The sequence below is a fragment of the Aethalodelphis obliquidens genome, unplaced genomic scaffold, assembly GCF_003676395.1.
Source record: "Aethalodelphis obliquidens isolate GAN/ISIS:26980383/991018 unplaced genomic scaffold, ASM367639v1 scaffold55, whole genome shotgun sequence".
Taxonomy (NCBI): domain Eukaryota; kingdom Metazoa; phylum Chordata; class Mammalia; order Artiodactyla; family Delphinidae; genus Aethalodelphis; species Aethalodelphis obliquidens.
Genome location: NW_020837999.1, coordinates 1,804,732 through 1,828,899, shown reverse-complemented (window position 1 = coordinate 1,828,899; position 24,168 = coordinate 1,804,732). Strand labels below are relative to the sequence as shown.

At 39.4% G+C, this 24,168-nt stretch overlaps 1 protein-coding gene across 5 annotated transcripts in view; it reads left to right on the top strand.

Moving 5' to 3' along the window:
* Positions 1 to 6,933: 6,933 nt before the first annotated feature.
* AXDND1 (axonemal dynein light chain domain containing 1) overlaps positions 6,934 to 24,168 on the top strand; it is a 77,667-nt gene continuing 60,432 nt past the window's right edge. For 4 of the 5 annotated variants that reach the window (XR_003428514.1, XM_027086183.1, XM_027086182.1 and 1 more), the window contains exons 1-9: positions 6,934 to 6,949; positions 7,316 to 7,505; positions 8,963 to 9,135; positions 9,558 to 9,661; positions 12,262 to 12,382; positions 13,409 to 13,494; positions 15,602 to 15,658; positions 17,341 to 17,443; positions 18,699 to 18,820. Coding sequence is in view for 4 of the 5 variants with exons in the window: in XM_027086183.1 (XP_026941984.1) it covers positions 7,427 to 7,505; positions 8,963 to 9,135; positions 9,558 to 9,661; positions 12,262 to 12,382; positions 13,409 to 13,494; positions 15,602 to 15,658; positions 17,341 to 17,443; positions 18,699 to 18,820 (845 nt within the window). In the remaining variant the exon portion in view is untranslated. Of the gene's footprint in view, positions 6,950 to 7,315; positions 7,506 to 8,962; positions 9,136 to 9,557; positions 9,662 to 12,261; positions 12,383 to 13,408; positions 13,495 to 15,601; positions 15,659 to 17,340; positions 17,444 to 18,698; positions 18,821 to 24,168 lie in introns of those variants that run through there. The other variant, XM_027086181.1, reaches the window with a different exon arrangement.

The window sequence follows — 24,168 nt, the reverse complement described above, 5'->3', positions numbered from 1 at the left end:
ATACAGGCTCTCACATAATAGAATTGGTAAGAATTTAACAGGATTGCTAAAAGCATTCTTGTTTCCAGCTCTCCAAAATTATTGATACTTTCAGATTTATCTGTTTAGCATTAGGGTAGAGTGGCAAGCTTCTGAAAAGAAATGCTTTTACCTAAGTATTAAATCGTGTTTAGAACTAGTGTGTATACTTTATACTTACGTTTTAGAAATTATGGAGAGGACGGAAGCTAATGAGGCCTTACTTCTGCCAGTGTAAGGATGCTTCTAGTCTTGGAAGGCAGAATGAATTTCTTAATGGAAGATAGTTCAATGACTTGCTTGCTGATGCAAAATTTCATGTAACTTATGTAGTTTATATAATAGTTATGTATGTGTGTGTGTATATATATTTACTATCAAAGAAAGACCTGCCTTGGACATTCTTTCACATATCTTATCTCTAGGCTTTATGATTATGGCTCAGAAATGGAGGGAACTGGGACGTAAATGTTTTGAGGAATAAAATGAATATTGTTAGTGAAGCTTATGTAAGTATTTGATTAGTTTCTAACATCACTAAAGTCTCTATCAGGTCACAGAGTGTTGGAAGCCAGTTTATAGAGGAGGTAGAATACAGCTACTCTGGTTGCAGTGGAGAGGAGTCCTTACTTGGTCCACCCGTGCTTTTCCCCACCCTGAATTTAATGTCCAGTGTGAAAATCGGTAGATACTGATAAAATTCATAAGCTTTAGGTTAGTAGGAAAGCTGTACAATCTGTAAAATCCTTAATAAAGTTTCCTTCTTTTCTTGTGAAGTATAAAGACTTTTAAATAGCTAATTTGGATTTGAGAAAAATAAAGGCTTAATTTCAGAAGTTATGCAGTTTTTTAAAAAATCTAAAACTGTCTCCGTACTCTTTTTCTAAATGCTTTCTTCTAGCCTTTATGCTAGCAGATACTTCACCATGCTTTGTGGTGTTCTTTTAGTTTGTCTTAATGAGATGGTAGGTGTATTTCTCTTCTCTTAGGGATACAGTTTGAATTCCCATGTGCAAACATGCCACTTGGGTGGGAAGAGAGCTGAAGCCCTAGCCAAGGCTCTGCCATTGGGGCCAGTAAGGCAGCTTCCTTCATGTGTTGGTACCTTTCCAGCATGTGCATTAAACCCATAGTGTTTTAAGAGCTGCAGAAAAGTCCCGGGAATCTGAAGTTGTTATAAGGGTTATCCTGTAATTAACGATGTTTTTTCTAATTCGTTCTTGTTTGCTCTTTTCCTGAATTACAATTCCTCCTCCCCCACCCCCTATATCTTTGTCTAATCACTGGTATCATCACTTTGTTTAGCACACATTGTATTAGCATTAACATTTTTTAAACTTTAAAAAGAATACATACAAAAGGGCAAAATAATTGCATATGTGAAGAATGTGGTAAATAAATTTGGAAAAACACCATGTCTCATTTTAAAAGTAACTCAAGTTTGATATTAACCCTATATTAACTATGTGTTTCATGTTCATAAATGGTTTTCACCTTAATAGCACACAGCTTTATATGCTGAATATAGCCAATAATTTTTATTGGAGTATAGTTGATTTACAATGTTGTTAGAATTTTCTTTTTCAGGATAATGGAGGGAGCCACGTTACAGATTACAAAGAAATAATGGGGCCCAGTTGTGATTTTGTATTTGCATCAAGAAAAGCAGTGACCCTGGTTCTTGAGCCTCCTTTCTTTCTGTGGTCATTATTTGTTGCTTGACTTCTTTTCCTGTTGGCCTTTTAAAACTTGTGAATGGGTATTTCTAAAAGTGTACTGCCCACCCCGCTCCCCAGTGGGTAGAAATGGATTTAGGTTTCTAATGAAAAGAGAAAATCTGTTGACTGGGAAGTGTGCCTTTTCAAACAAGACTTGGGAAAACTAATTTTGAAGCAAGATAGGTTGCTTCCCTTCCCTCCAAAAAATCTCCTTATAGTAGGAAACTACCATGAGTAGGATTTGACATCACAACATTCTATACATAGAAGCATATATCATAGTAACAGCTAAGAAGTACTGAGTTAGCCTCCATGGTCTGGCTCTACCCACCTGCCTCTGCAGTGCCAGAGGAGTGGGAAGGGGGAAGTCCCTTCGGAAATTAGATGTGCCCCTGATTCTTGGACCAAGTGACTATTCTTTGCCACTGGGGGTGAAGCCACAGTGTGGCAATTTTCGTTGATGAATTTACTAAAGTTTAGGATCTTGTCCTTTTAGGCTGAGCTTGTGTTTGGACCCAAGTTAACTGCATTCATGAATCTGACTTATAGAACTGGAACACCAGTTTGTAAATGTAGCATGAGAAACTGCACTTGGGGTGGCATACTCAGGTTGGCCACGGTCACTAAATTTACTCTCTTGCAGAAGCCCAGCTTACTGTACAATGAGAAAGATGATTTTTTTTTGCCTAGATGGCATCAACACCATGTGATGCACACTGAAGATAGGCTGTGAACCAGACAAAAAGCCTATTTCTTCCTCAAGGCACAGCCATGTTGTTACCGAAACGCAACTGTGTTCCTGACGCACAGTGAGGCCAAACACCACCAAAACGCTGGAGTTTGGGACAGAGAAAGGTTTATTGCAGGGCCATGCAGGGAGATGGGTGGCTCATGCCTTAAAAAAAACCCCAAATTCCCTGAAGTCTTTCAGCAAAGCCCTTTTACAGGAAAGATGAGGGAGGGGCATGGTTAGTTGTTGCAAACTTCTTGGTGTCAGATCCTTTGTTCTTGAGGTCCGGTCATGGTCAGGTCACCATGTTCCTGTAACATCGTGGGACTTAACAGGGACAGGTTTACAGGGACATAACAAATAAACGTTATCCTTTGTTCTGACAGGAAAGGGCAAGGTTCCAAGGCTCAACTTTTCGCCCTCCGAAGTCCAGGCCTGGCTAAGAGAAGGGAGTCCCTGCGAGGTGGGGCGCGGGGAGGGTGGGTGGTTACCGTGCCCCGGAGCATTCGTCTAGCACCCAGTCTGGGTCCTCCCAGTGCCCTGGCCTGGCTGAAGAGGCAGATCTCAGTTGGTGGCTCCCTCAGGGCCAGGTCCCCAGACACTGCCCAGCTGTCATGGCTGAGGGAGCCAGGCGCCCAGGACCCAGCTGGCCCTCAGGCTCCTCAGGCTGCCCAAACGGTGGGGGCCAGATGCCCCAGGCTGTGTCCCATGCAGATGGCCGCTGCCATTAGGCTGCAGAGGCACAGATGGGGGAGAGGTTCACTGCCGCCTCAGGGCCTGGGCCCGGCCAGTGGGCGGTCCTGGTGAGGCCTCTGTGGAGCCCGAAGCTGGAGCTGGAGGGCCCCAGGGAGAAGGCTGGAATCTGCCTCTTACTCTCCACCTGACGACCACCACTCTACCAGCCCGTCTAAGGGTCGCCCATTGACGCTGGCTCGCTTGGGGGAGGCGCCCACTGTGGCACCGACCAATGGCTGAAGGGGGCCCCCTGTGGCGCCGACCAATGGCTGAGCAGGAACCTCTATCGCGGGTCTAACCCTCCCGCCTTAATGGTCTCTCTATTATAAGGTGAAATCCGAAGGAGGGTACTTCGGTGAATTGCAAGACATAAAAACTAAGACAGACTGAAGCATCATTTCAGTTTTACAGATGCCATTGTTTTATGGAAGCAATACTCTTCCATACTACTCCTCCCCTGGGTAGCGTTTGCTGAGCAGTGTCCAGGTTTCTTTCTCAGTGTCTCCTTTTAAACATTTGTGATTGATACCTTCATTTTTCTGTTATGTTAAATACAGATACTGGCCTACTTCCCACTCAGACTCCAGGGAGCTTTGCGTGCTGTATTTAAGCACCCATGGATGTGTGTATCACCCTTGTTCACACTTAGGAAATGAGTTGGTAAAAAGATTGGTGCATAAGCACACGCTGCGTTTGTTTGGTCCTAGTTCAGGGTATGTTTGGTGATTTCACTGACTGGCTCTCTTCCGAGATATTGTTTTGTCCACCTGAAGCCCTGGAAGACCCTACTGCTGAGTGGTATAAAGCTGCCACAGAAGTCAGCCAACATCAAGAAGCACAGTTAGCCCTGTTTATAACTGTGTCACTTTTACTATGTCTTGAAATTTTCTATTTAGGAAAATTATTATCTGCTTGCATTTTGCTATGGTATTTTCCATCAAAGACCTCAGTAATACTTTATCTTAACAACATTTTAGCGTTCATCATTGTGTATAATTCACAATGATGAGAGGAGTTTCCTAAGAGTAGCAATTGTATTCTTCAATAGTTATGGTCTTATTGTAATGTTCTTATGTTATCTTTTCTTGTAGTTATATTTCATATACTTCTACAACTTTAACCCAGACCTTTGGTCAGGAACTGGTATGTGTAATCACCACACCATTGCACAGGATAGAAAATGAGAAGTAACATTTGATGTCTTTTTCTTCACGCCATAGATCCAATCACTTCCCAAATCTTATAGATTTTACTTTCTTTTCTTTTTTTTTTTTTTGGCTGTGTTTGGGGCTTCGTTGCCGCATGCGTACTTTCTCTAGTTGCAGTGAGCGGGGGCTACTGTTCGTTGCAGTGCAAGGGCTTCTCATTGCGGTGGCTTCTCTTGTTGCGGAGCACAGGCTTCAGGCGCACGGGCCTCAGTAGTGGTGGCACGAAGGCTCTAGAGCACAGGCTCAGTAGTTGTGGCACACGGGCTCAGTTGCTCGGTGGCATGTGGGATCTTCCCGGACGGGACTCGAACCCGTGTCCCCTACATTGGCAGGTGGATTCCTAAGCACTGCACCACCTGTGAAGTCCCTAGATTTTACTTTCTATGTATCTCTTGAATCTGTTCACTTATCCCCATCTTATCAATGCCCTACTTTAGATTTTTTAAAACTTAAGAATGTGAAAGATGAATTACTTTGTTCTTCTAATATGTAAAAGCTTGATAAACCATGTATAAACTGATGCTGGAGTTTTGGGACCTCTGAAGTTCAGTATCCTGGTTATGGTTCCAAACTCTAATGTAGAGTCAGCACGCCAGTGAGGAGGGAGGAAGACAAACTTTGGAGGAAAATTACCTTCCACCTGCTTGTGCATTGCTTCTGCCCCCTCACCTGTTTTGATGGTTGCCAGTCCTTAAGGTGAAATATGTGTGTGCTATGTGTATTTTAATTCTTGGAAAATCTAGAAAAAACCTAGGATGATGGGAGATAGGGCTAAAGGCTAAAATGTTTAGATACCCAAGGTGTTTAGAAGAATTAAAAGGGGCATAGAGATTGTACTGTTTTTGTTTTCAACACTTTGCTCATATTTCTGTGAGCTATTATGAGTCTCCCAAAACCCAGAATCTTAAGCATATAAACACAGAAGCATTAGAACTGTCCAGCTGATTTTCAAACATCATGTATTGAAGGTGTTTGTGCCACGCACTATGCTTGGTACTAAGGAATATGATGACTGAACAAGAGAAGTTTTCTTCCCTCCTGAAATTTATTTTTCAGACTAGAGGCATCTAGATGCTGGGAATCCACCAGCATTACTTGGCATTAAGGTTTCATCCTAATACAAAATGATCCTGAAACCAAGCAGTAGGACCCTGTGAAGCCTTCCGGGGGAAAGACACTGCCCCACACCCCCATCCCCTGCCTCTTGTTTGCAGAAAAGCTTCAGTCTCCTAGGCCTTCCCCAAGTTCCAAAGAGCAAATTCAGAGAAGTGAGAAAATGCAGAAAGAAAGGAAAACAGTCAAGTAAAATAATAGTTTAGCTATAAAGCAAAAGTCAATGACCCTTAGTTCCTACCCAAGGGCTATAGATAATATTCTGAGCCATATCCTTGAGTTTTTTACATATACTAACTCCCCCACCAAATGGAAGAAGTTGACTGCATGCTAACAAAAGCACATAGACCCCAGACCGTTTGGAACCATAAGGCTGATGATGTTGCCTCCCGAAATACCACCTGGTTATCTCCCCACCAACCAGAAATCAATCAGAAAAATGTCCACAAGCTGATCAGGCACCCGCGACTCTCTCCTTTAAAAACCCTTTCTTTAAAAACCCTTCCCTGAAAGCCACTGGGGAGTTCAGGTCTTTTGAGCCTATACTCCTTGCTTAGCACCTTGCAATAAACTCTGTATTTTCCTTCATCACACCTTGTAATAAACTCTATTTTCCTTCATCACAACCAGGCTATGCTTTGGGCGAGCAGACCCAAGTTTGGTTGGCTAATCCTGGTGGTGGTAAGAGGCGGGCTCTCAGCTCCCCCGTTCTAATGTGTTTATCCCATTACTTCCTGAGAACAGGTTTTTAAGCAGTAAGACCCAACGATTTGACTTGGGTTGGCTCTGCCTGAAGTGCAGTCTCCTTACCTGCCTCCAGCCAAAAAAAGTCTAGACCTAGGAATGCCTTCCCCCTGCACGGAAAGTTAAGAGTAGGATGGGGGGAGGGGGGGCGCGGGCGGTGCTTAATAATCCAAGGAAGACTCGATGGAAATGCCAAGGACAGGAGCAGCTTCTGCAATAATGCCTCAACTGATGGGAACACAGAGTTTTTGTTTACCCAATTTCCCCCTGAATGTGGCTTTTAGAAAAACAGAGGAAACAACAAAAAAGTGGGATAGAGTGATGCGAGAAACTTGCTCAAGTCCTACCTCGCCTTTGGTCACAAGCCTAAGAAGTCTTCCCGGGGCAGGGGGAGAGCCACCGCCTGCCGCGGAAGCGCCTGGATCCAGACACTTTCTGACTCCGTGAGAACGGCCCGATTAAACATTTTTATTCTTCATTGCTGTTGAATCTATGTTGAGATTTAAAACACATGGGATCCCCGAGAGACTGTTTCTTAGCCGTCTCAGTCCTCCGCAGGCACCGCCGAAGGCAGCCGCCATTGAGGGTTGCTAAGGCCCGGGGTCCTGGGTTTCTATGACGACACGCAGGCGTTTGGGAAAAGGTGCGGCTACAAGACGTCTGGCGAGAAGCACAGTTTACAGGTATGGGCTGCAAGTGTCGGTTTCCCATCACTTCTGATGCAGAAACGGTGCGAACTCTGCCCGACCGCGAGTCGGTGGGGCTGCGTGCGCCAGGCGCTGCCTGTGGGGAGGCCGGGACCTCGAGCGAGGGGCGCCTTCAGGTGGTGCCGGTGGTCGGAGGGGTGGGCTGAGCGTGTACTTCCCGACCTGGGCCCAGACTCTGATCCACCCACAGGCTTCTTAGTCGCATCAGAGGACTTTAGAGCCCGGAGGTCTCCTCAAAGAAAACCCATGCTAGATGAATTGTAAACGCCAATTTTAACATAAACAGTTAACGGGTCTCTCTCTCTATCTCATTCTCTCTCTCTTTCTCTCTCTTTCCTGCAGGTCAATGTGGCAGCCCTGCCAAATCCCAGTAATGCCGCTGATTTGTTTCTAGGTTAGCTTTCTGGAGGGGTATTTCAAATTACTAGAGAGTGATAGGAGGCATTGCTTACTATGTCGCTCCCGAAAACGCCCTCAACGTCAACACCTGAGGGCAAAAATGTGAAAATCTCTGCATCCAAGGAAGAGACAGGTAAAGTTCTTCAAGGCATAAATAATCATGGCCATAGTCAGAAATCGCAATACGTTCACTATTTTCCTTAATCTGAGATTTCAGGATACTTTAATTAGTTTCGTTTTTCCAATACACTTGTTTCAATAAAATCAAAAGCCATTCCTTTTATAGTATTTTTCACTACTCTGCGTAAGGACTGTGTTTGTAATTTTTTTCAGATGCTAATGAGTTTTATATTGTTCTAAATTCAACCTATTTTAAATACCAATGGTTGTATGAAACAGTACTTTTTTGGGGTATTTGTTAAGGAACCCCAGTTTGTATCAGGTTTTAGTAATTATTCTGAGTGAAAGTAATTATTTGTATAAGATTTTCATTCATATATAGCTAAATGCAGATCTGTACTGGAATAAGAATCTGCTAGTGACTTCCCTGGCGGTCCAGTGGTTAAGACTCCGCGCTTCCATTTCAGGGGGCTCGGGTTCGATCCCTGGTCTGGGAACTAAGATCCTGCATGCCAAAAAAAAAAAGAATCTGCTAGACTCATTCCTACCCCTCATTATGTTAAAGCTTCCTCCAACTCACCTACATCTTGTTTTTAGGGGATATTCTGCTAAAGTCCCACCTAACTTTTTTTTTTTCCTTATTTCCTCCAATATTCTGACTCCATCCCAAACTTTCAAGAGATAGACTTTTGGTAATGTGAACTTCAGAGGTTTTGATGGTGATCAAAGCATGATACATCCTTACAGAAATTAACATAAACCATTCTATGTGAGGGGCATAGATTAGTTGAGAGTTCTTTAAGAAGATTGACAACCTAACCCTCCTTGCTGACTGTATAGGAGACCTTTTCCTATATTAGGCCTACTCCCCTACCTTTATAACTCCTCTGTCCTAGTCAAGCTGAGTAGAACACTCTTTATGCTGAGTTTTACTGCACTAATTTGCTCAGATTATTCCACTCTCTTCATTTCTAAGGATCCCAATTCTACATTTAAATCCAACTCAGATAGCTTTCACTCTATAAATATTCCAATTTAATTTTCAATTTTGAACTTATATAGAAAAAATTACTAAATAATTTGACAGTTTTGAGGAGAGGAGATTTCTTTTGTCATTTTCACATCAAAGGGAAAATAGACATTCCCATCATCTTCATGCTATCTCGGTTAGTTGATCAAGCGAAGTGAGTTTAATTTTCAACTTAGAATTTGGAATAATGGAGGTTCATCTTTGTACCTGAGTTTTTGAACTCATGTCTGATGTAAGTGTGAGTAGGGCAGACAATATGAGTTCCTTTTTCTTGACTAGTTGACTTTCAGTGTTTTAAATATTGCTGCTATTCTTGGCAACCGGAAGCAATGTTTCTCTCTGTTAGCAACATATATATGGGATTGATGAGGGAGCCTGGGAATCTCTAATTAACTCTCAAAAAAACTACAGTAAGCTTTTCTTTCCCATTATTTTCTTAGGACTTCCTAAACTAAGGGAGAAAAAAAGTCTGGTGGATCCGTCGAAACCCCTTCCTACTTCCCTTCAGAATGAGTTCATCCCTCAGGAAGTTCTACTTTCTCTGACCTATACAGCCAATGCTGGTCCTTGTCCTGAAAACTTACTGCCTCCTAAGAAAATTAAAACCCCAAAGGTATGTATATACATATATAAAGAACTTGGGAACATTTATCTTTTGGTATCCGGTTCATTAAGTATTTATTTAGCCTATGTTATGTAATCCAGATTGTCTTAAGAATATTTTAAAATTAATTTCCTAGATTGAAAACTAAACTCTTTTGCATATTTTCAAGGAAATACTTGAGTATTTCCATTAACCTGTTTTTATGTGATTTACCTAAATGATCATTACTACTCTTAGTCTTGATATTTTTCTTTCACTATTGAATTGTCCTAGTTTCAGTCTTTCTCCTTGGTGTTAAATAAGAATTCTGCTCTCTCTTTTTCCATAGAATATTCAAATGCCTTTAATGTAAATACTCAAAAATGATTAAGAATAGATTTCACTTGACTAGAGCGCCCTCTGCTGTGTATTCATGTTTTTCTTTTTCCCAGGGTACTCTTCCACGCCCTGTTGACCACGTTTGGCATAACCCTATTCGAAGAAATAAGTTCAAATATCTGATTGACCATCCCGTTTCCCTAACGGGAGCTGGAAGGTAAAGAAGGAAGATAGTTGGGTAGATGCAGATGAATAGAATCATTATCTCATTTTGTATGATTTCCTTGGGAGGAGCAGAATTGGAAAAATTGTAAAATCATAGAATCATCGATTTTAAATCAGAGAATAAAATCATAGAATCAAGATTTCAAAGCTTGAAGTATCTTTTTTTAGAAAAATACATTTATTTATTTTTGGCTGCATTGGGTCTCTGTTGCTGTGCGCGGGCTTTCTCTAGTTGTGGCGAGCGGGGGCTACTCTTCGTTGCGGTACGTAGGCTTCTCATTGCGGTGGCTTCTCTTGTTGTGGGCTCTAGGCGCACGGGCTTCAGTAGCTGTGGCACACGGGCTCAGTAGTTGTGGCTTGTGGGCTCTAGAGCGCAGGCTCAGTAGTTGTGGCGCACAGGCTTAGTTGCTCCGCGGCATGTGGGATCTTCCCAGACCAGGGCTTGAACTGGTGTCCTCTGCTTTGGCAAGCAGATTCTTAACCACTGTGCCACCAGGGAAGCCCGCTTGAAGTATCTTTAATGAACCAGAATACAATCTGAAGAGGACATGGGTCTACCTTTTTGTGTATGATGATTATCAAGAGGATGGCAATACGTGCTGGCTCTGTTGACTTTTCACTTGTTTTAAATTTGCTTTTGCATGCCTTCATGTACTTGTCCCCTTACTCTCCTATTCTTTGTTGTACCCTAGTAGAAGGGAAAATATCAGGCAGAAGACCTTTAGGGCCTCTTTTATTTGCACATCTGAGAAGAGCTAGGTAACATAGCTTCATGACCTGCAAAACCTTGAAAAACAAGTGCTTAATCCCTGCTTTTCCTCAAAGCGAACCCTTAACCTTTACACTGTTTTAGATCAAATCAGCAAATTATATTTGTTGTTTTTATATCATTCCTAAAAATATCCAAAATTACAACATTTTCCCTGTGAAGATTGTAATCTGCTAATTTTCTGTGTATGGTTAATTTATCAATTTACTCCCTCCAAAAAAAATTTATTCCCTCCATGCTCCTTACTGAAATATCACTTAATAGTAAGTTTACAGTTACTAATACTTGGGTAGGTTATTTAGTCTTTCTGAGTTCCATTTTCTCACTTGTAAAAAGGGAATAATAGACTTGCTCCATTTTGTGTACCTTCCAGGGATATAGAAAGCACAAATGAGATAATGAATGCAAGAGCACTTTTAAAACTATACACTGCTATGTAAATATAAGGTGTTATTACTCAGCTATGTCTCAGTGCTAGAAAAAGTGGTAGAAATTTAGGCTCTTCATTCCTGTGTCCTGGGGCTTTGGTGTCATAAGTATTGGTACTTTATTTTATGCCATCAGACCATGGCTATAATTATTACTATATAATAATTAGTAGTTATGAGATGTTTGAAGTACTTTGAAAAAACAATTAGCTATATCTGAATGCAGCAATAAACTGACATTAAAGTTTTAATGTCAAATGACATCTGAGTTGGAACTTTTTAAAATGTGAAAATCTGTAGTGTCATAGACAGGATAATGACCTCCCTGAAATGTCCTCACTGCAGTCCTTGGAACCTGTGGATACGTACCTTACATGGCAAAAGTTACCTTGATTTGGCATTGGCAAGAGACAAGAGGAGGGTGACTGTAAAATTAATAAGTGTTAGTGACAGATATTGAGGACAAAGGATGGGATGGAATCAATTATGGATGCTGAGATTTTTGATGAGTAGAGTGGTGCTGCTAACTGACAGAATTAGTGAATATAGAAGGGTGAAAAGTGAGAATGAAGGAGAATTATTCAGTCATATCTAGAGGTAACAAATATGATAAGGTGAGATTTGATAGCATTGCCAAGGGAGAAAGTATAGGGAGAGCACAGAAGGATGAGGACAGGACGTTGTGGAGCATTTCCATTTGGTAGGCAGGAGGTCACAGAGATGTTCAAGAAGGGGTAGGTAGGATGAGAGAACCAGGAGAGTCCAGTCATACAGAGGACAGAGGAGAGGAGAGTGTTTTTAAGAAGAGAGGTGATCAACCCTGGAAAATATTCCAGGAAAATAGTGGAAGATGAGAACTGATGACTTAGCTGTAGAAAGTCATCCTCAGCTTTCTGGAGAATGATTTCCCAACTGCAGGGAAATTTTAAGAAGTCTGATGTTTAGCAGAAAGTGAGAGATAGATAGATCAAGGTAACTTGACAACAATGTATGGTCAAGGGAAGATTTTTAGAAGGGGAGAAGACTTGAGTTATAGACCAGGGGGAATGTTCCAAGAGAGAAGGAAATACACAGAAATTAGGATTGATGGAATGAGGTCCCCAAGGATGTGGGCAAAGATGAAGTGAAGGACTTAAGTGGAGGAAATAATCCTGGGGAAGAGAATATATCTTAACATGAGGCTGAAGGAAAGGCGAATGAGAAATTTGACCTGGAGAAGAGGAAGAGTGAGGGGGGGAAAACCCTAATGCCTCAGCCTTCTTAGTAAAGTATGAGGTAAGGAGACCAGTTTTGTGTCCCTTTGTATCCACTAGAAGGATGTGTGTGGACTTTACCCACTCTTATCCAGTAGCCAGACAAAATTTATTTTGTAAATATATTTTTCTTATCTTTTAGGGATATTTCTTTTCTGTACGATGTTAAATATGTTAAAGGAGAGACTAGGGAGAGCACAGTTTGTCCTCCACAAATGGACCGTTCATTACAGTCACGTGATGGTGTCCTTGTGCCTCATAAGGTAAATAAAGTATTTGACAAATAATTTCCTCTCCCTCTCTCTACTTAAAAAAAAATTTCCCCCAAATATAAAGCCATGTCATACTATAACAACCTGCATTGTTTATGTTTTCATAGCACTTTCTAATTATTTCTAGAAAAGGGCATTTAGTGGGAGATGATCAAACATATCTTATTTTAAGCCATTTTCCAAACTACACTTATTTACTTTAATCTGGATAATACAGTGTAGGAGACTAGATTTTTTTTAAAAGAAACCAACAGTTTAAAGTTGTAGAATTCTTGAAAGTAACACAACATTGTAAATCAACTGTACTTCAATTTTAAAAAAGGCAGAAAAAAGAATTGTAGAATTCTTATTTTTGGCTTGTTGGTAAGGTAAATTTTACATTCCTATTGAATTTTAAAGTCAATAGATTTTTGTGTAATTAATACTAAAACCAAGATTGTTCTTTAATTCATGGCTAATTTTTAATTTTATTTATTTTTAACATTTATTTATTTATTTTTGGCTGCGTTGGGTCTTCGTTGCTGTGCGTGGGCTTTCTCTAGTTGCAGTGAGCGGGGGCCACTCTTTGTTGTGGTGCATGGACTTCTTATTGCGGTAGCTTCTCTTGTTGTGGAGCACGGACTCTAGGTGCGCGGGCTTCAGTCTTCATGGCACATGGGCTCAGTATTTGTGGCTTGTGGGCTCTAGAGCACAGGCTCAGTAGTTGTGGCGCACGGGCTTAGCTGCTCGGTGGCATGTGACATCTTCCTGGACCAGGGGTCGAACCCACGTCCCCTGCATTGGCAGGCGGATTCTTAACCACTGAGCCACAAGGGAAACCCCTTGGCTAATTTTTTAATTTGTGCTCTGCTAAAAGTTTATTACTCCTTGCCATGACCCATATTACTAATATTGTTATTTCTCTGATCAAAATCTCTTAATAAATAGTATCCCTTTGGTATAGAAATTAGGATTTGTGAAACTCAATTTTTTTCATCTGCTTGTTTTCATTCTTGTTGTTCTTTCTTTCTTTTTAAGCCAAAGAAACTAACAGATACTTTGATTCCTGAAGAATTTCATATTGTGTCAAATACAGGAGTTTCAGGTTTGGAGTGTTATGATGAGTGAGTACTGTGGTATATACTGAATATATGACAAGTTGAACTGTTTCCTACTTCCCAGACATAGAGGAACCTGAGCAGTTCACTCATGTTCCCAAGCAATATCTACACTGAAGTGAGTAAACATCTGGCTTACCATCCTAATACAATTTAAGAAAGGTATCAAAAACTAATGAAAAAAGTCTTACTTAAAAGAGTTTGAAGCAACAAGAATTTACTGTATAGCACAGGGAACTGTGCTATTACAAGATATTGAATATCTTGTAATAACCTATAATGGAAAAAAATCTGAAAAAATATATAACTGAATCATTTTGCTGTATACCTAAAACTAACATAATATTGTAGATCAGTTATATTTCAATTTAAAAAGAGAGTTTGAGATTTTAGTTTAGATTAAATCGTTCTCTGTCTTTTCCTACTGTTTAATTTTGAATTAAAAAAAAAATAGATCTTTGTTCTGAACGCTTGCTATGCCTCTTTGGGAATGGTTTTGAGCAATGACAAAGGAAAGTAGCCCTCTAAGTTGGAATCTATAATGCACACTCTAGGGCTTAGCTCCAGACTTCAGACTAGTCATTTCAAGTTTTCTTTGATTTCTGCTAATGGGATTGAAAATGGGATCTTGCTTTTATTTTCTGAAACAACACTTGAATGTTTCATAGTTTAAAAAACTAGAACTTTGGATTAGGTTTTATAGTAAAATACCCAGAAGCTGTCACTCTTTTTACCTTATCCAATACGTATGTTAAATGGCATTTCCTTATGATGGTGGGTTTCAGAACAATATTTTGCCAAAGGGAACTAAACAGAACTCATTTTTGGGTAACTTTTAATTCTTATATAATTTCAAAATTATAAAAAAGTTACAAAAATGGGACAGGGAACTCCTGTATACCCTCTATCCTGACTCACTGAGTGTTTACATTTTGCCTTATTTGCTTTAATACACACACACACACACACACACACTTAAACTATTCAAGAGTAAGTTGGAGTCCCTCATGACCCTTTGCCACCAAATACTTTAGTGTGTATTTCCTTGTAACCCACTATTTATAGATCTTTTTGATGACTTTTTTAGCTCCATCATTCTTGTATATATTAGTTGCCATTTTACAATATAGACTCATAGATTTCTGTTTTTTTCAGTGAGTTATAATTCTTTGCTATCATTGATGTTCAAATTTTTCCTGATTTTGCTAATGCCAGATCCTTTGAGCTGGCTCTTGTGTTCTTTAGGCATGTCCCCATCATTCTTTGAATGTTCTCTTATTTTCTGGCTCAATAAGATTTTCAGGTTCATCTTGTATTTCCCAGCTCCAGCTTTGGAGTGAGCTATGGGTCACTTCTCCACGGAGTACTGTTTGCCTTTTAGTGTAGAAGCGTTCTTAGAAACCAAGATCTGGGTGCTAGGTGTACTCATTGCTCCTGGGGTATCATTGCTTCTAGTCCCTCTCACATACTCATTTTTGAAACGTTTTTGAGTCTTTATATTCCCTGAATATTTTTCACTAATCTAAATTCTGAAAGTGGACCTTATTAACCAACTGTGTTCCAGTAGGGGGCAGAACCAAAGGAAGTGTTTTTTTAACTAGGAGAAGAAAAAAGATATATAAATAATAATGAATTTGAAGAATTACCATGAGATTCTCATTGTGATACCCATTTAGGTATAAGCAAGTACTTCCAGAGGACAGATAAATATGCTCGGCATCAGGAAGCTTGGCTTCTAGTTTCAGCTCTGCTTATTAATTTTATAACCTGTTTAGTCACTTAACTTTGTTGACTTCAGTGGTCTTAAAACATTCTTCCACCTTTGAAATGTCATTTTTCTTAATGAATCAAAGAAATTTTTGTATTTTGATACACTGAGGAATGTGATTAAAGCTCTTTTACTTAAAATTTTTTAAAATATGATAAGTATCATTATATCTGTGTCTGTAGATGTCTAAGGCTATTTAGGTATCCTCTTGTGTGTAAAACGATGGACCTTTCTGATTGTCTCCAAGCTTCTCAATTCTGTGAGATCTTAAGTTTTTCATGTCTTGTTATGTGATAAATAGGCCAGTTTTCTTACAATAATATTTACCTGTCTTATTTATTGCAGCAAATATACTACTCTCCTCACAGATAGTGAAAATAGACTATTGCTCTTCCCATCCATGTAAGTATTGTTTATTTTTGAGAGTGTTTCTAAGAAGGAATAACTATATACACATATTCTTCTTTTTATTGGTACTTTATTACACAAAAATATTAAAATTACTGCAGAAAGCCAAGACAATAATTGCCTACAATTCTATCATTTAATCAGTGTTTTCATTTGTCCAACTGCATATTGATTTTTTTTTTTTTTTTTTTTTTGTGGTACGCGGACCTCTCATTATTGTGGCCTCTCCCGTTGTGGAGCACAGGCTCCGGACGCGCAGGCCCAGTGGCCATGGCTCACGGGCCCAGCCGCTCTGCAGCATGTGGGATCCTCCCGGACGGGGGCACAAACCCATGTCCCCTGCATCAGCAGGCAGACTCTCAACCACTGCGCCACCAGGGAAGCCCTGCATATTGTTTTTTTACATATTTATAATAATATCAAAGTGCTAAAAACACTTTTTTTTTTTACCATTTTAAATGTTTTTTTTTGGGTTTGTTTTTAAATTTTATTTTATTGTGGTAAGAATACTTAACATGAGATCTATCCTCTTAATAAAATTTTAAGTGTGCAATACAATATTGTAATTATAGGCACAGTATTGTACAGCAGAACTGTAGAACCTTGCATAACTGAAATATTATGCCCATTGATGAGCAGCTTTCCATTTCCTTCTCCCCTCAGCCCCTGCAAACCACCATTCCACTTTCTGATTCTATGAGTTTGACTATTTTAGATACCCCATGTAAGTGGAATTACACAGTATTTGTTTTTCTGTGACTGGCTTATTTCACTTAGCATAATGTCCTCTAGGGACATTCATGTTGTTGCATATTGCAGAATTTCCTTCTTTTTTTAAGGCTGAACAATATTCCAGTATGTATGTATGTATGTATGTGTGTGTGTGTATACATATATATATATGTATACACACACACCACATTTCCTTTATCCATTCATCAATGGATCAAGGGTTGTTTCCACATCTTGGCTGTTGTGAATAGTGCTTCAGTGAACTTGGGAGTGTTAATGTCTCTTCAAGATCCTTTTTTTTTTTTTCTTTTGGCCACACCATGCGGCATGCAGTATCATAGTCCCCTGCAGGGATCAAATCTGTGCCCCCTGCAGTGGAAGCATGGATTCTTAACCCCTGGATATCCGGGGAAGTCCCTCTCTTCAAGATCCTGATTTCAAGTGGGATTGCTGGATCATATTTTAAATACTTTTATATTCTAAATATAACCATTAGTGTTTCTCCATTTTGCTATAAGCTTCTTTTCTTTTTTTTTTTAGGCTTCTTTTCTTATCTATCCCTTGTCCCTTTTCTTTTATATTGTGAAGTAGCGGATCTTAGCAGCTTGGTGTTTATTACTCCACATTTTTCTGTGTTCTTACAATCTTACACAATAGGGGTATAGAGTTTTTTTGGGAGGTGGAACATTATTTTCTTTTATGAAAAAGAGGATCATACTATTTGCATTTTTGTTGGTTTTTGTTTTGTTTTGTTTTTGTATTTTGTTTTACTGTATTATTGATATCCCACTAGATTAGTATTGTACATATAGGTATAACGCTTTAAAATACCATTAATATTCCATAGTATGTACATTTTCTTTATACATATTATGTTCCTTTTGCCATCTGAGCACGACCTATTGTAACATTAATTATATATGTCTGCCATCTTAATCTTTTAGGAAACCTAATAAAAGAGTAGAAGTGGTCCAGCTGAATGATGTGATGGATGCTATGCTAGAGAGGGCTGGTGTGGAAAATCAGGCATATACAGGGCCAACCAAGGTAATTACAAAGATCAATGTAAACCAGTGGTTAAGAGCATGCACTCTGGAGGTAGAATGCCTGGATTGGACTCCTGACCCTGCTGTTTATTAGCTGACGACCTTGGGCAGGTCATTTAATGTATTTTTACCTTGATTTCCTCATCTGTAAATTACAGATAATAATATTATTTACCTCATAGGGTTGTTGTAGAGATTAAATGACATAATGAATGTAGATTGCTTAGGACAGTGCTTGGCATGTGGTAAACATTGTATAATTAATTTTTAGTCATTATTATTGTATTTAATTGAATATAAGGCACCACTGATTATAAGACCCTTAGTATTTTATGTACCACTAAAAACATTGCCAATTAAACCATGCTTTCTTATCACTTATAATTTTTATTTTGCACCTAATGAAAGAGCTCTTTCAGTCTTACATAGATACAGATGTTTTTCTTTATGGGGCTATTTCTCTTTTGTTTTATAAGTTTTTATTTTTATAGAATTTGAAACTTATAGACAAGGTCAATATAAGGCACTCCTGTAACCTTTACCCAGGTTTGGTAATTGTTTACACTGTGCCCTATTGGCTTTGTCATTCTCTTTCCCTCTCTGTGTATCTCTATGTGTATGGTTTTTTTCTGAACCATTTTAGAGTAAGCTGGCAACCTCATGCCTCTTTATCACCAAACATTTTAGGGTATGTTTCCTATAAATAAGGACAATCTCATATATCCATAATATAGTTATCAAAATCAGGAAATTTAACATTGATATGATAGTATTATCTAATATAGTTCATATTCAAGTTTCAAATTTTATTAATTGTCCCTGTAATGGCTTTTATAGCTATTTTCCCCTCCATTTTGGGATCCTAGGATCACACAGTGCTTTTAGTTGTCATGTTCCTTTAGACAGCTATAATCTGAAACCGTTCTTTGTTTTTCTTGACCTCAATATCTATAGAATGTTCCTTAATTTTGGTTTGTCTGATGTGTACTTATTCAATTCAGGTTTTGTATTTTTGGCGGGTATAACATAGTGGTGATATTGTGACTTTCTCAGTGCATCATATAAAGAGGTGCATGATTAGACATAGATTTTTTTTTAATATATCATTTTTTATATATGTTTATAAAGGAAAATGTAAGTGAACAAATTAATCAAAGTGTTTCTAAAACTTATTCACATTGAGTGCTTACCTCCTAAGATGTTTTTTACTGGCAAGACTGTAATAAATACTGATTATCTTACTTATCTTTTGCCAGATGCACAAACTATTTCATATATTGAAGAAGGAACAGACCATTTATAATATAGTATTTCATGAACTTATTCGACAAGTCAGTGTGGACTGTGCAGATAGAGGAGAACTACTATCCAAAATCAGGTTAGAGCTGTTATTGGAGTACCCCAGTTTCCTCCTGAATTTTATATTAGAATTATATTTATATCTGCTTTTAAGAAAATCACAGGGCTTCCCTGGTGGCGCAGTGGTTGAGAGTCCGCCTGCCAATGCAGGGGACATGGGTTCGTGTCCCAGTCCGGGAGGATCCCACATGCCGTGGAGCGGCTGGGCCCGTGAGCCATGACCACTGAGCCTGCGCGTCCGGAGCCTGTGCTCCGCAAAGGGAGAGGCCACAACAGTGAGAGGCCCACATACCGCAAAAAAAAAAAAAAAAAAAAATCACAAAAGTAATTTCTCTATTGATAATAAGGGACCTAAGTGCATTTCTATTATATTTTCTATAGTAAAAATATATTAGTTGAGAACTTCCTTAAGGTGATTTCTGTTGGGATGTTTGGCACCATATTCTTTTATGATTGGGAGTGAAGTGCTACATGGAAAAGTAGAAACAGTATAGATTCTGGAGACAGACCAGTCTGATTTTAAATCATCATCTAGGTGTGTGACCTTGGTAAAAGTCTACCCCTTAGTTTGCTTATTTGTAAATGAAGACAATAACTATGTAAAAATTTTTCTTTTTTAAAAAAAATTAATTACTTAGTTAATTTTTGGCTGTATCGGGTCTTCATTGCTATGCACGGGCTTTTTCTCTAGTTGTGGTGAGCGGGGCCTACTCGTCATTGTGGTGTGTGGGCTTCTCACTGCGGTGGCTTCCCTTGTTGTGGAGCACGGGCTCTAGGCACACAGGCTTCAGTAGTTGTGGCACGTGGGCTCAGTAGTTGTGGCTCGTGGGCTCTAGAGCACAGGCTCAGTAGTTGTGGCGCACGGGCTTAGCTGCTCGGTGGCATGTGACATCTTCCTGGACCAGGGGTCGAACCCACGTCCCCTGCATTGACAGGTGGATTCTTAACCACTGTGCCACAAGGGAAGTCCCACTATGTGAAAATTTTCCATTCTTAAATGATATTTACTGAGTTTCTACTCTGTGTCAGGCATTAAGATGCTTCATAGAATAATGCAAGCACAGAAGTAGGCGCTCAATACAATAATTATTATAGATGATGATGATAACTATTATTACTATAATTCTTTTCCTTATGACTATGGCACTTTCCAAAAGCAGAAAGGAATAGTAGAATTAGAATACTGGGTTCAAATTACACATCTGTAGCTTCCTTGCCATGAAACCATAGGCAAATTATTAGATTTCTCTGAATATCTGTTTCTCCTGAATGGGAATTAATAATATGAACTTGCCCTATTAGCCACTATCTGATTTGTGGAAACAGAGTCTGCCTATCTGACAGTGCTGAGAAACTAGGAGCAAAGCCATTAATAGGAGACTGGTCAAGAATAGATACTAAGGGGTAAGTTGTTGGAACACCATCAAGAGCTTCAGAATGCCCAATTAGAATGAGGATAGGGGCAACTAAAGGCTCAGTTGTCACTCTAAGAACAAAGCCAGGAGAGATAGATGAGGAATCATTGCAGAGGAAGTAGATAACTAACTGTGTATCCAAACCTTCCTTTAATGAGGAATTGGTGTGAGTGGGACTCTTCCAGCTGATTTCAGGAGTTAGCTTCTAGGGGCCAAAATAGGGTGGGGCCCTATTCCAGGAAGTCTAGACAGAAAGAGATAGGCAGGCAAGTCAAAGCCAAATTTCTTTAAGAAAAATTGAGCCAGACACTAGGGAGACAAAAATACTAACTCTAAAGTGCCAGAGTTAGGATCAGAATAGGGTTTCAAAGCTAAGGTTTTAGAATGGGGTAGAGTTGGAGTTTAAGAATACACAGTACGTGGGGATAAGCAATGAGGTTTCAGGGTGGTTGCTGCAAACATTCATGATGTGTTTGTGAAATGGTGAAACATTCAGTAGGTCCAGAATGATCTATTGTCCGGCATTTTGTTGTGTTAGGAGCTCTTTGAAGGTCTAGGGCCTACCTTCAATGAGGAAGACTTCTGTTGTCCTGAGCCTGGTATCTTCTAAAGTCCTCCCTGTTTCACAGGATTGTTGTGAGGATCCAGTAGCTGTCCCCAATAAATGGTAACGCCATGCATGCCCTGGAAATACTCTGTATCAGCCCCATTTGCTTGTCACTATAGTTTTCTGCTCTGTCTTTTTTTTTTTTTTTCTGGCTGCATTGGGTCTTTGTTGCTGTGCCCAGGCTTTCTCTAGTTGAGGAGAGCAGGGGTTACTCTTTGTTGTGGTGCACAGACTTTTCATTGCAGTGGCTTCTCTTGTTGCAGAGCACGGGCTCTAGGCACGCAGGCTTCAGTAGTTGTGACTCTCATGCTCTAGAGCGCAGGCTCAGTAGTTGTGGCACATGGGCTTAGTTGCTCCATGGCATGTGGGATCTTCCTGGACCAGGGATTGAACACATGTCCCCTGCATTGGCAGGCAGATTCTTATCCACTGCACCACTAGGGAAGTCCCTGCTCTGTGTCTTTCTGATCAGCTTGTGTGTGTCTCTGCTTTTCATGCGACTGTCTCTTAGGCCTGTTACTGTAGAAGGAGGGTTTCATATGAAACAGAGGTTCATAATAACCATTTTTTATAGAGGGAAGAATGACAGATTGGTTATAAGCTGAATAAGACTCAGATTACACAGAAATAGGGCTACTGCAGTAATTATTTTTGGTTGACACTATAAATATCTTTGGATGCAGGCATCTGACATTTTTCAGTTATTGTTATTTTCATTTTTTCCAATATTTTATTAAGGGAATTTCCAAATACCCATATAAAATTTGAAAGAATTTTACTGTAAGCACACATATATCTAGATTCTGCCGTTAACATTATACTGTTCTCACTTTATTGCTTGTCTATCCATCTAGCCATGCTTCTGTTTATCCACCAACTTCATGTACTTCAAAGTAAAATGCAGACATCAGTGTATTTCCCTCAGATACTTCAGCGTGTCTGTCATTAATCAGAGTGCATTATTTATTTGCCTTTTTTTCCTTTTTAAGTAAAATTTACATATAATAAAATGAACAAATCTTGTCTGCATTTGTTGACTTTTGACAGATACATACACTTAAATAACCCAAACGCTTATCAAGATATAGGGTATAACGGCCACCTCACAAAGTTCCTTAATGCTTTTTCCCTGGAAATGCCCACCCCTCCTTCTCCAGAAGTTCTGACTTCTTTGAATCTTAGATTAGTTTTGCCTATTTAGGAACTTCATACAAATGGGATCATACAGTATATACTCTTTTATGTAAGGCTTCTTTCACATAGCATGTTTTTGAAATTCATCCACATTGTGCATGTATGGGCAATTTGTTCTTTTTTATTGCTGAGTGGTATTCCATTGTATGAATGGAACAAAACGCAGTTTATCTGTTTTCCTATTGATGGGCACTGTTTCCAGTTTGGGGCTATTATGAATAAAGCTACTGTGAACATTCTTGTAAGAATCTTTCTGTGAACATGTGCTTTCATTTCTTGGGTAAATATGTAGAAATGGGATTGCTAGTTCATAAGTTTGTTTTTTTTAATTTTTTTCAAACCTTGTTTATTTTTACACAAATTTTAAAGATTACTTTCCATTTACACTTATTCAAAAATATTGGCTATATTCCCCATGTTGTACAAAACATGATAAAGTAAGTTTAAGTTTATGTATTTATTTATTTATTGGCCATGCCTCACGGCATGCAGGAGGATAATCATACTTTTCCCTAAAGTGTTTGTACCATTATATACAGTATATACCATTATATACTCCTGCTAACAGTGTGTGAGAGTTCTGGTTGCTCCATATTTTTGCCAACATTTAGTTATGTAGTTCTTTTTAATTTTGGACATTATGGTGGATGTATAATAGTATGTTATTATGCTTTTAACCTACATTTCCCTGCCAACTCTTTTTTTTTTTCTTTTAAGATTTATTTATTTTTGGCTGTGTCAGGTCTTAGTTGCAGCACGTGGGATCTTTTTGTTGAGGCATGTGGATCTTTTGTTGCAGCACGTGGGCTCTTTGCTGTGATGCGTGGGCTTCTCTCTAGTTGTGACATGCGGGTTTTTTTTTCTTCTCTTCTTTAGTTGTGGTGTGCAGGCTCCAGGGCGGGTGGGCTCTTTAGTTGTGGTGCTTGTCCCAGAACGCATGGACTCTGTAATTTGTGGCATGCAGGCTCTCTAGTTGAGGCACGCAAGCTCAGTAGTTGTGGCACACAGGCTTAGTTGCCCCATGGCATATGGCATCTTAGTTCCCTGACCAGGGATCAAACCCACCTCCCCTGCATTGCAAGGCGGATTCTTTACCACTGGACCATCAGAGAAGTCCCTTCCTGCCAACTTTTGATGTTGAACACTTTTTCATGAGCTTCTTGACCATATATTCTTTTCGTGAAATGTCTGTTCAAATCTTTTGCCTAGTTTTAAATCAGGTTGTTTGTCTTTTTATTATTGAGCTTTAGGAGTTCTTTATACATCTCAGAAACTAGTCTTTTGTTATATATATAATTTTATTTTATATTTACATATATTTTAATGTATTTTAAAACATACATACATTTGACCCTTGAACAATGTGAGCTTAAACTGCATGGGCCTACTTAAGCATGGATTTTTTTTTTTTTCTAATAAATACAGTACTACATGATCCATGGTTGGTTAAATCTGTGGATTTGAAACCTTAGATACAGAGGGCTGACTATGGGACTTGAGCATCATTGGATTTTGGTGTCCACAGTGGATCCTGGAACCAATCCCCCACAGATACCAAGGGATGACTGTCCACAGATTTTTAACTGCAGTGGAGTGGGCACCCCAACCCCTGCAGTGTTCAAGGATTGACTATACTTAATATTTTCACCCAGCTTGTTACTTACCTATTCATTTTTTAAAAAATGTGTTCACCTTACTTTCTTTTAAAAAATAAAAAGTTTAAAAAAAAATAGTTTTAGGACTTCCCTGGTGGTGCAGTGGTTAAGAATCCACCTGCCAATGCAGGGAACACGGGTTTGAGCCCTGGTCCGGGAATATCCCACATGCCATGGAGCAGCTAAGCCCATGCACCACAACTACTGAAGCCTGCACACCTAGAGCCCATGCTCCTCAACAAGAGATGCCACCATAATGAGGAGCCCATGCACCGCAACCAAGAGTAGCCCCTGCTCGCCGCAACTAGAGAAAGCCCACGTGCAGCAATGAAGACCCAACGCAGCCAAAAATAAATAAATAAATAAAATAAATTTATAAAAAACATAGTTTTAGATGTACAGAAGAACTGAACAGATAATACAGAGAGTGTCCCTATACCCCTCTGTCCTCTGTATACAGTTTCTCTCATTATTAACATCTTGTGTTAATGTAGTA